The sequence below is a fragment of the Delphinus delphis genome, chromosome 2 (genome assembly GCF_949987515.2).
Source record: "Delphinus delphis chromosome 2, mDelDel1.2, whole genome shotgun sequence".
In the NCBI taxonomy this organism is placed as follows: Eukaryota; Metazoa; Chordata; class Mammalia; order Artiodactyla; family Delphinidae; genus Delphinus; species Delphinus delphis.
Window position 1 is genome coordinate 77,117,163 of NC_082684.1, and position 12,544 is coordinate 77,129,706.

The 12,544-nt window shown below is 36.8% G+C and overlaps 1 protein-coding gene across 2 annotated transcripts in view; it reads left to right on the forward strand.

The window, feature by feature from the left end:
* Positions 1-12,544, forward strand: part of SLC12A6 (solute carrier family 12 member 6) — an 88,511-nt gene that overhangs the window by 35,124 nt on the left and 40,843 nt on the right. For both annotated transcript variants that reach the window (XM_060004934.1, XM_060004935.1), the window contains exon 2: positions 9,796-9,840. In XM_060004934.1, the coding sequence (XP_059860917.1) occupies positions 9,796-9,840 (45 nt within the window). The remainder of the gene's footprint in view (positions 1-9,795; positions 9,841-12,544) is intronic.

Here is a 12,544-nt window from a genome sequence, read left to right on the forward strand (position 1 = left end):
CAGAGGAAAATGGTAAGTCCCTACTATGTCCTACAAGGCCCCATATGATCTGTGCCCCTCCGCCAACACACACATTCATCTCTTATCCCACATCTTATCACTTTTATCTTGCTCTTCTGTTTGGTAACTTAGCTTCCTTGCTGTTTATTGAACAGGCCAACATGTACCTGCCCCAGGGTCTTTGCACTAACTGTTCCCTCTACCCGCAATGTTCTTCCTACAGATATTTGTATGGCTAGAGGCCTCACTTCAAGTTTCTGGTCAAATTATCACATGAGCTGAGAGATCTTTTTTAGATTCGGTGTCTAAACTATAAATAGGCACACAAACCATGCCCCCACTAATCCTCTGTCTTCTTACTCTGCTTTTCTTTTTCTGTTTTATAACTCTTATTACTCTTGACACGTATGTTGTTTGTTTATTGTTTGTCTCTTCCCCACTAGCATGTAAGCTCTTTGATGGCAGGGATATTGTTACTACATTTCTAGTAATTAGAACAGTGTTCCACATGTAGAAGGTGCTCAAAAAATATTTATTGAGTAAAAAAATGAAAAGAACTACAAATTTTAAAGTAAAATGGATATTAGCTTCGAAGACTAACTCATGAGCTCTCGTTCCAGAAGATATCATCAACCTCTCAGCTTTCACCATCTTCACTACAGTCATGATCATATCTTTCTAAGATTTCTGCAGTAGACTCCTGCTTGTTTCCCCCATTTCTGCTCTCGCTCCCTCCACAATCCACTCTTCAGCCAACAGTCTCCATCTTCTAAAAGGTTAATCAGACCTATCATACTGCTTTTGAAAACCTTCCAACTATTTCATATCATTTTTAGGATAAACTTCACACTCTTTACCATGGTCTGCAATACTGCAAGATGTATCTGCTACCTAATTTGCTAACCTTTCTTTCTTTCTTTTTTTTTTTGAAACCGCTTTCCTACTCACTGTGTTTTAGCCATGTTAATGTTTCCCAAACACGCCAAGCTTATTCCCATTCTAGGGCCTTTGTGTAGCTACTCTTATGCCCTGATCAGTCTCTGTCGAGATCCTCACATGTTTGTCTCCTTTATATACAAGTCTCATCTTAAAGGTTACCTCGTCAGAAAGATCTTCCCTGTGTACCCAATCCAAAATAGCCTCTCCAAAAAGAAAAAAATAAATAAATAAACAAAATAGCCTCTCCATTCACTCTCCTTAATTTTGGACTAGTGTTATAAAGAAAATAATCTTGTTTATTAATTTTCTTTTATTCTTTTTCTAAAATTAATTTTTATTGGCATATAGTTGATTGAAATGTTGTTAGTTGCAGGTGTACAGCAAATTGAATCAGTTATACGTATACATATACCCACTCTTTTTTGGATTCTTTTCCCATATAGGTCATTGCAGAGTATTGAGTAGAGTTACCTGTGCTATACAGTAGGTTCTTATTAGTTATTTATTTTATATATAGTAGTGTGTCTATGTCAATCCCAAGCCCCCAATTTATCCCTCCCCCGCTTTCCCACTTGGTAACTGTAAGTTTGTTTTCTACATCTGTGACTCTATTTCTGTTTTGTAAATAAGTTCATTTTAATTTTCTTTTATACTTTATCTTCCCATATCTGCGTGAGAAAGGACATTTGTCTTTTTTTACTTACTGCTCTATCCCTAGCACATAGAACAATGCCTGGGACTTATTAATCACTCAAATATTTGAACTGATGGATGGTTGAATGAATGAATGAAGCTTTCTACTAGTCATCTGGGGCCCTTCATAAATCTGCAGAATCTCAGCCTCCTCCCATGAGATCAAGTCATTAGGGTTAGTTATGTGACCCAGGGATTTGTAGTTTAACAAATATTCTAGATGATTCTTTTAACTAGGCAAATCTGGAAAATACTGATTTAATGGGAGTATTACGGAGTGAATGAATGAGTAAATGGGAGTGATGGTTCAGGGAGTTATATATATATATATTTTTTTTGGCGGTACGCGGGCCTCTCACTGTTGTGGCCTCTCCCGTTGAGGAGCACAGACTCCGGACGCGCAGGCTCAGTGGCCATGGTTCACGGGCCCAGCCGCTCTGCCGCATGTGGGATCTTCTCGGACTAGGGCACGAACCCGTGTCCCCTGCATCAGGAGGCGGACTCTCAACCACTGCGCCACCAGGGAAGCCCGGGGGTTCTCTTTTAACCTTAGTATATTGATATGAATTAGTTGAACATTTCCCAAAGTGTATACCGTAGAACACTAATTACACAAGATGTTTGATGAAAAGCAGGGTATCTCTTCTGATATATTTAGGAATGATGAATATTATATTCTTCTTTGGAGATAGGTAGCCTTTAGCATATTGGAGGGTCTGAGAAATTAAACATAGAAATCTACTTGACTATTAAATAGATTTGCCAAATTTATTTAACATTCCTGCTCCAAATCATTTTCTCCCCAAACCCCTATTAATAATAAGGAATATGCACCATACATGAAGTACAGTCCATGGTTCAGTGCTGCTACCCCTGCTTATTCTCTCCATGGTTAGCTGTCTACACAAATCATTTACATGGCAGATAGTTTGGACTAAACTATAAATTCCAGCAGAAACTATCTTTTTTTGACAGATACTTCTAAATACCTTTTAAAAATTATATTCCTATTAAAAGTTCAAATAAGGATCTTTTGACTTTCCTTTATGGCGTAGGCTTGAAGCATAAATAACTAATGATTTAATAACTTTTTGTATGCAGTGCTTTACATTTCCTTCTTATTGCTTAATTACTTTGCCTCAAATTACCTGATTTTTTTTCACCCGTATCTATTTACTTAAACCCAGCTACTCACATGTAAATTTTCTTAGGTCTGTCTAGTCTCATTGCAGTCAGTTCAAAATCTATGTAAAGAGGATAAGCTTTTCCGATTTTACCTTATTTCAACTTGTTTTCCCTCTTAAGTTTCCCACCAAAATTAAAACCTACTCATAATAGAGAGGCAGAATCTAATAAATGTGAATGTTAGAGTAATTGTCTTTTGTTCCATCTTTAATCATCTTTGCCTAATTCCAAGTCACAGTGGCTTCTTATGATGATGCTGCTTTGGTTTTTTTTTAAAAGTTGGAGTCCAGAAAATTAGAAATGTGTTAAGACTGGTGATTTCAGGTATTTGGTATCTTTATTTCTTTCTTTCTAAACTTTATTTATTTATTTATTTATTGGTTGTGTTGGTTCTTCGTTGCTGCACGCGGGCTTTCTCTAGTTGTGGCTCGCAGGCTCTAGAGCGCAGGCTTAGTAGTTGTGGCGCACCGGCTTATTTGCTCCACAGCATGTGGGATCTTTCCGGACCAGGGCTCAAACCCGTGTCCCCTGCATTGGCAGGCGGATTCTTAACCACTGCACCACCAGGGAAGACCTGGTATCTTTAAATAGTTTTTGTGGTATGTCTAGATAATATAGACAGTAGCATAATAAGCTAATTGTCCTGATGTATATGCCCTTGGTCATGCCTACTTCTTTTTCTAAATGTTTAGGCAACAGTTTCCACTATTGATTGCATTATTTTAATGAAATTACTGATCTATCTTTAATGAAGACTTAAACCTTTTACACTGAGTTTTAGATGCAAGATATAGGCTAGCTTTATTTGCTTCTAATTCTCTGCCAAGAGTAGTAGATGAAGCGATTATCAAAGGAAATTCAGAAAAAGACTATTGCTATGGGGAAACTAAGGGAGATAATAAGGCTCTTCAGAAAAACTATTTATAGAGGCAGTTTTGCAAGTGAATACCACCCACAATCATTTTTTTCTCTCTGTGCTCCAAGGCACATGGCAAGAAATTAAATAAAATCTCTGTTCTTTACCGTTTGCCCAGGATAAACTAAATATATTGAGCAAGTGCCCATTTTGTAAAACTACCATATCATTACTGTTACGAGGAATAGTTTCAGTTCATTTTTCTGATGGCATTTACCTGTTGTGAAAAGGTGTATGTTTCTATTTTTAATTTGAACTACCATTTTGCCTGTAGAGTATCACAGGCTTTTGTATATAATCTGGTTGTATTATGACCTAGGAGTGGCTTAATTTAGGAAGGCCATCAAAGGGTTAAAATAGTCACATTATCGGCCCATTGTTCCCATTACAGGAAGTAATTTGGTTAAAACAAGTATCCTTTTGAGTAATATTTAGGACAACACCCAGTATTAGGCAAACTTGGGTGTGCCCTCATTAGTGACACAGGCAGGAAAAATGTTAAATGGGAGAGTTCAAACATAGGACGATAGGGAGGTGCCCAGACACATCTCAGAGCACTGTTATCATGTTGAATACACAATTTGGATTTCGGCCCAGAAACGCCCTTCAACTTAAACCCATTTACCAATTGTGATTTTTTTTTACAGGCATGGCTAGTTTCATCCTGGTGGGTTCATGAGCTTAAATTTGCCCTTGTTTCAGCTTTTACATGTATTAATGAAGCATTTATTTGCAGGTCCTTGAGGTTAGTCTTCATATAACCAAATAAGTATCAGGTAAAGATTGCCCTGCGTTCCTTTAATTATAATAAATGAAAAAACTTGTGAGGAACTATACAGTAGACTTATTTCTACTCATCTCAAATACAGTCGCCCCTCGGAATCCAGGTGGGTTTGGTTCCAGGACCGCCCCCCACCCTTGAATACCAAAATCCGCAGATGCTCAAATCCCTTATATAAAATGGCGTAGTACGGTAGGCCCTCCAAATCCATGGGTTCCACTTCCCTGGAAACAGAGGACTGACTGTATAGGAGGGTGTTCAAGGAAGAGTCCTGGCTTGACTAGAAAATGCACATACATCATGTATGCACAGCTCAGAAGACAAGGAAATATACAGTAAAGAAGGTGGTAATTCTGGGCTTCCGTGGTGGCGCAGTGGTTAAGAATCTGCCTGCCAATGCAGGGGACATGGGTTCGAGTCCTGGTCCGGGAAGATCCCACATGCCACAGAGTAAGCCCATGTGCCACAACTACTGAGCTTGTGCTCTGGAGCCCGTGAGCCACAACTACTGAGCCCGCATGCCACGACTACTGAAGCCCATGCTCCTAGAGCCTGTGCTCTGCAACAAGAGAAGCCACCGCAATGAGAAGCCCGCGCGCCGCAACTAGAGAAAAGCCCTCGCGCAGTGATGAAGACCCAATGCAGCCAAAAATAAATAACCAAAAATTTTAAAAAACAATAGCCCTGAAAAAGTTATTAAAAGAAAGAAAAAAAGATGGTAATTCTTTTTAAGAAAAATAGTCATTTATATACCCCCCTCTAAAATCATACCTATTCTGTCTGAGTTATCTGAGATGTTTTTCTATTTTTTTTCATAGATACATTCCCTGGCAATTCCAGATAACTTGTTTTAGGCTATTGTATTTTAGAGCAAGAAAAATTAGAATTACAGAGTATTGAGAAACACGAACATAGGTTCTTAAACATGAAGACTGTATCTCCAACCTTTCTCTTTTGTCAGTAGTGTGAGATGTCTTTGGTCACTCATTAACCCAAGCATTCTTCTCAACTTTAGATGTTAAAATCCAAGGTTCTCAACTTTGTTCTGAAAGCACACCTGAGAGATAAAGGCATTCCCATTAGTGACAGTATCTGGGAATCAGAATCTTGAGAAGGGTATAGTTTTAGGGAGAATAGATGATGCTGATAACTCTTCTGCAACTTTGCCTTTGGAATCACTGGAGTAGATCTAGATGATGACCAAGTTTCTTCTGGTTTTGAAATTATATGATTCTTTCTGTGCTCTTCCTTTCATGTTATTATGTACCTGTTTCTCTATAATGATAGGGCCCAATTTTCCCCCTACATGAGGGGACGGGGAGAGAGAGAGAGAGAGAGCGATCTAATACATTAACATGCTATAGAACTGTTAGTCCTACTTTTGTCTTACGTACAAGAACAACCTATATTCTTTATTTAGATAGGAAATAAAACTAGTTTAAATTAAAAACTGAGAATTCACTTTCCTAGTATATTGGCAAAAATATCTTTTAAAAATTTGGAATTTCTCTTTTTTAAAACCAAATTAAGATGAAGAAAATCTTCTAAAAATATATCATTAAATGTTCACATAGCATTTAAAACTTTAGTTATAGGAATCAGGTTTTTACCTTATTTCTTCCACTATAATATAGACTATATACATCAGAAATCAGAATTTGTTTAGTATTCTGATTGGTTCTTTCTGTCTGGGATGCTTAAAGTGTTAGATTTAATTATATATATTTTATATTTAGAAATACCACGGAAAATGTTATTTGAATTTTGTTTCAAATAGTAATTTTTTATTTTATTTTAATTTTATTTTTTTTGTGGTACGCGGGCCTCTCACTGTTGTGGCCTCTCCCTTGGCGGAGCACAGGCTCCAGACGCGCAGCCTCAGCGGCCATGGCTTACGGGCCCAGCCACTCCGCGGCATATGGGATCTTCCCGGACCGGGGCACGAACCCGTGTCCCCTGCATCGGCAGGCGGACTCTCAACCACTGCGCCACCAGGGAAGCCCTCAAGTAGTAATTTTTAATCTTTTTTATATTTTGGACCTCTTTGGCAGTCTTTAAACCTGCTTAAAGCTAGCAGCCCCTCTAATAACTACCATAATTTCAAAATAGTGTGGAACCTAAAAGATATTATGAGATATATGCAACAACTATAATGTGATAGGAAAATATCAGATATTTGTTGTTGACAAAATCACCGGTACTTTTATGTAATTTGTTGCCTACATCATATTTGGAGAAAATACTAAACTTCAATTAGAGGTTAGTGAAAATGAGAATGTAATTTTTTTTTCTATTGTTCATAGACCCCCAGTCTAAAATTATTTTTATTCCTTAAACGCATTCAAGGAATCCAGATGTAATCCTCAGTATCTCAAGAGATCTACTCTTTTTTTAAAAATTTATTTATTTATTCATTTATTTTTGGCTGCGTTGGGTCTTTGTTGCTGCGCATGGGCTTTCTCTAGTTGCGGCGAGTGGGGGCTACTCTTCGTTGCATTGCGTGGGCTTCTCATTACGGTGGTTCCTCTTGTTGAGGAACACGGGCTCTAGGCGTGTGGGTTTCAGTAGTTGTGGCACACGGGCTCAGTAGTTGTGGTTCACGGGCTGTAGAGCACAGGCTCAGTAGTTGTGGCGCACGGACTTAGCTGCTCCGTGGCATGTGGGATCTTCCTGGACCAGGGCTTGAACCGTGTCCCCTGCATTGGCAGGTGGATTCTTAACCACTGCGCCACCAGGGAAGACCGAGATTTACTCTTTGAGGAAAGTGCAGCTCAGAGTCTTTTCCATATTTAGCCCTTAATGGTTTCCAAGCCTTTAAAATAAGCAAGTGATTGGTCGTTAAATGGCGACTGTCAGTATCTCTTGGATTAGGAACTTGGTTTATTGTCACTAATTTTATTATAGATTGCTGAAGAAAGAGATATTTATAAAAGCCAGTTTAGTCATTTTATCTGAAAGTCAAATCATAACATATCTGCTAGTAGTAATGAGTGCTTTACTTATGTCTTGACTTGCAACTGCTCTGGCCACATGTTCCTTTGTCATTAAAAACAAAATGTAATTCATGTCATAGGCCCTGAATCATCCTTCTACTTTATGGAACTAATATTGCTTGGCCAAATTTATGTGATTATTTGTTTAACTTTATATTGTAATAAAATATATATAACACAAAATTTGCCATTTTAACCACTTTTTAGTGCACAATTCAGTGACAGTAATTATATTCACAATGTTGTACAACCATTACCACTATTTCCAAAATTTCTCATCACCCCAAACTGAAACTCTGTTCTCTGTTGACCTAAATAAAGAGGTAAACTGAGGCAAGCTGGAAAAGATGAATTTATTCAGGAATAGCAGAGGAATTGCAATTTGGGACAAGCAAACTGTAGCAAGCTACAGGTGAGTCCGGTGAAAGTTTGGGGTAGGTTGTATTTATGGGCAGGGAATGTAAAGTAGGGAGAGTTCAGTCTGAGTCAGTTAAAATAAAAAACAAACAGAGACCAGCCTTGAAAACTTCCTGAGCAGACAGAATCAGTCTAGTCACACAAACAAAGCTCATTTCAGCCCACTTTGTGAGACTAACCCAACCTGGGCCATCTCTTGTTCATGCTTCTGGCGAAACTTACCAAGTTTGATAGGAGGCAACCTCAGATCAACCCCCATCATCTGAGAAAATTTTGTTTCTATAAATCAGGCATTTATGGGAAATCAGCCTCTTAGTTCAGTTTTGTCTTCCTGAGGGCACATGGATGAGACTCGCCATTTTATATCCTCCAGTTCTATTTGAGAAATTTTTTTACAACTTATTAAGCAATAACATCCCACTCCCCATTTCCCCCCCACACTCCCCAGCCCCTGGTAACCTCTGACCTACTTTCTGTCTCTATAAGTTTGCCCATTTGCCTTTTCTAGATATTTCATATAAATGGAATCATACAGTATTTGTTCTGCTTCTGGCTTATTTCCCGTAGTGTGATATTTTCAAGGTTTATGCATGTTGTAGCATGTATCCGAACTTGATGCCTTTTTATGGCTGAATAATATCCCATTGTATGTATATATAGATCTTCTTCGACTTACAGTAGGGTTACGTCCTGATAAACCCTTCCTAAATTGAAAATATTAAGTCGAAGTGCATTTACTATACGTAACCTACTGAACTTCATAGCTTAGTCTAGCCTACCTTAAACATGCTCAGAACACTTATATTAGCCTACAGTTGAGCAAAATCATCTAACACAAAGACTATTTTATAACAAAGTGTTGAATATCTCATGTAACTTATTGAATACTGAAATTAGAGAACAGAATGGTTGTATGGGTACAGAACGGTTTTAATGGTTGTTTATCCTCCTGATTGCGTGGCTGACTGGGAGCTGCGGCTCGCTGCGCTGCCCAGCATCACAAGAGAGTATTGTACTGCAAATCACTAACCTAGGAAAAGATCAAAATTCAAAATCCAGGGACTTCCCTGGTGGTCCAGTGATTAAGACTGCGCTTCCACTGCAGGGTGCAAGGGTTCGATCCCTGGTTGGAGAAATGAGATACCTCATGCTGTGCGGCGCAGCCAAAAAAAAAAAGTATATATGTGTATATATATGTGTATACATATATATGTGTGTGTGTATATATATATATATATATGTGTGTGTATATGTGTATATATATATATGTGTGTGTATATATATATATGTGTGTGTGTATATATATATATATGTGTGTGTATATGTGTATATATATATATGTGTGTGTATATATATATATGTGTGTGTATATATATATATATACACATATATGTGTGTGTATATATTCACAATCCAAAGTATGGTTTCAGCTGAATGCATATTGCTTTTTCACCATCATAAAACCGAAAAATCTTAAGTCAAACCATCATAAGTCAGAGACCATCTGTACCACATTTTGTTTATCCATTCATCTTTGGAGGACACTTGGATTATTTCCACCTTTTGACTATTGTGAATAATGCTGCTGTAAACATTGTTGTACAAGTATCTGAGTCCCTGTTAGCAATTCTTTTGGGTGTATACCATGGGTCACATGGTAATTCTGTTGTTTAATTTTTTGAGGAAGTTGTGGAATTATTTTTTATAATAGTTCTATTTTTAATATCCTTATGTTAATGTTTCTTGAGCATCATACTTTTTTTTTTTTTTTTTTTTGCTTATTTCCTTGGTTGACTTTTGCTGCTGATTCTTAAGAAATTATTTGTTTTGGTCATTCATTTTTCTTTTCTTTTCAATTGTTTGTTTTTCAGACCCGAGTCAGAACTCCATCACAGGGGAACACAGCCAGCTGTTAGGTATAGTATTCCTGTGGGAACTGACTCTCTCTAAAGTCACCCTTTTCCTGCTTATACTAAGAGACATTACTCCCTTCTCTAAGTCTATTTTCTGTACCCATTTTCTACTTTTTACTCCTCAGCTTTTTTTCTTGCTGTTTCTATTCCCAACTTGGTAAGTTTTAGGAATCTACTTCTGCAGTTGATTGTGAAGATTCAATTTAGTTACATTAAAAAGTAATTTTACATGGTCTATGGTTTAAAAAAAGGTCTGTAAGAGTTAGAGCTTCTTTTTTCCAGATAATTTTGAAAAGAAGATATAATATTCTATAATATCTTATGATCACCTTCGTTTTCATTCTTGAAAGTACTTCATAAACAGCACAACGTTCAGCGAGCCAAAGAAATTGATGTTCCAGTCCTTATCTGTGAAATAAGTTATGGAAATGAATTGATTTCTTCTAGGTATCATTTATTTAAATTGCACTAAGCTTGTAATTTGACAAGAATTCCACATCTCAGAACTGATGAGTTTTTTAAATATAAAAATAAAACATATGCTGGTGAGGAATTCAGACAATACAAAAAGTACATATAAAAAAAAGGAAAGGTCTTCTAAAGTATGTCTTCTCCCCACGACCTCACTTCTACTCCCCCAAGGTACTTGCTATTGACACTTTTTTGTGAATTCTTATAGAAATTTTTTATTACACATTTTTATATTATATACTATGACTATCTTTCTTCCTTTTTCTATCAGTGGAGTTATACTATACAGACTGTTCTGTGATTTCCTTTTTTTTCACTTAATATTTTATCTTGGACATCCCATATCAGTACATAAAGTTTTGCCTCATGTCTTTGTTTGTAGTAGAATAGAATTTCATTTATTCCTACACTGTAATTTTATTCATGAGCATTTAAGTTATTTCAAGGTGTTTTACTGTTACAGATTATGTTGCAATGAACATCTTGTGCATATATCCTTGCATTCTCATTGCCAGTATATTTTTAGGATAAATTCCTAACAGTGGGATTCCCTGGTCAAAAGGTATATATATTTTCAAGAAGATATATCAACTTATACCCACCAATGAAGAATGTGGAAGCATACGCAGGTCCCTATCATCAAAAGTAGATATTATCAATCTTAAAATTTTTTCTTTAACTAGTAGGTGGAAGTGGCATCTCTAGTTCTTATTTGTACCTCTTTAATTATGAGTGGATTAAGTACTTTTAAATATATTAACAGCTATTTTATGTGTCTGTCTTTTGATTTGAAGTTTATTTTGATTTATTCATTGTTGAACTTTTGACGGTTAGAATATATGCAAAGCAGCTGTGGGAAATATAAGGTATCAAAAAGTCCAAAATAGAGAAAGTACTTGACTTGTTTGCTTATTATAGGTTCAGAGTATTAGTTGAAGAAACTGGGATATTCCTTTTTTGCTCTTTGTATGTTAAGGACTTAAGTTTCTGGTCTTAATTCTCATTCCTTTGAGTGAGTTTATGTGCTGGAACACTGACACCTTAGGCACTCAATAAATATTTGTTAAGTAAATGGTTTGACATGAACATGTAGCTAGAATTGTGATCACCAGGGTCTTAGCTTTGTGGTATTGAGGCTGTCACTATTCTCTTTTTTATATTTTTATATTGGATAGTTTATTTAAACTGTTCAAAATTCGTCTTCTCTGTATAAAAATTTCATATTTGGACCAGGAATGGTTAAGATTTAATCGAAAGATTTTGGTAGATTTCCCCCTAAACTGTTAAATTGCTTCTGTCTCTGATACATGCCTGATAGGTAGAGATGTTTGGAGAGTGGTTCATCGTCTGAGCAGGAACACGTGTGTAATGGAGGGAGGGAAGGACTTAGTTAATGAAATGGACAGTGAGGGGAGTTGGTACTGTTCCAGTGTTACTAAGCTGGGTTTTGTTTCCAATTAAGCACTTGTAGTAAAAGATAGTAGATTAACTAATTGTGGGCAAAAAGAAATAGTATGTGATCGTGAAGAATTCTCTCAGTCAGTATTAGCTAAAAACCCTAGTATTTACGAAAAGACTACTCCAGACATTAATCTCATTTGGCAACCTACAATTGCGTTCAATTTTAAATAAACCTGGGGATTTATCCAGTTTAGGTAAGTTCATCCTGCTACCCTGTCTGTCTCCTAGGTTCATTAAGTCAAATTATATTCTTCTTTTTTCTCATGCTGTTAATAACTGTGATCCTCTGTCTCCCATCCTAAGTACATTTAACTACAGCCTCAAAATCCTTACTGGTTTATTTTTATTTTAATTAATTAATTTATTTTTGGCCACGCCACGCTGCTTGTGGGATCTTAGTTCCCCCACCAGGGGTTGAACCTGTGCCCTCAGCAATGAACGTGAGGAGTCCTAACCACTGGAACTCCAGGGAATTCCCCTTACTGGTTTATTTTTAAAAATATGGAGTTTGCAAAAGAGTGAAAGATAATTTTTGTTATATTTTCTAATCATCTTGTAGTTCCTCAGAAAAAGCTGTGGTAGCTTGAATTAAAATCTTGCCAGATTCTGTAAAAACCTCATTTAGGATAATTTGGCCCAGTAGTTGAAAAACGGCTTCAGTTGCCTTGCCTGCTGAAGGGAGTTTATAATAGGATCTTTTAAACCTTCTAAATGCTTTTCTTTTCCTGTCAGCAGAGTGAAGTTATTTTAATGTATCTACTGTTCCCACTGACTC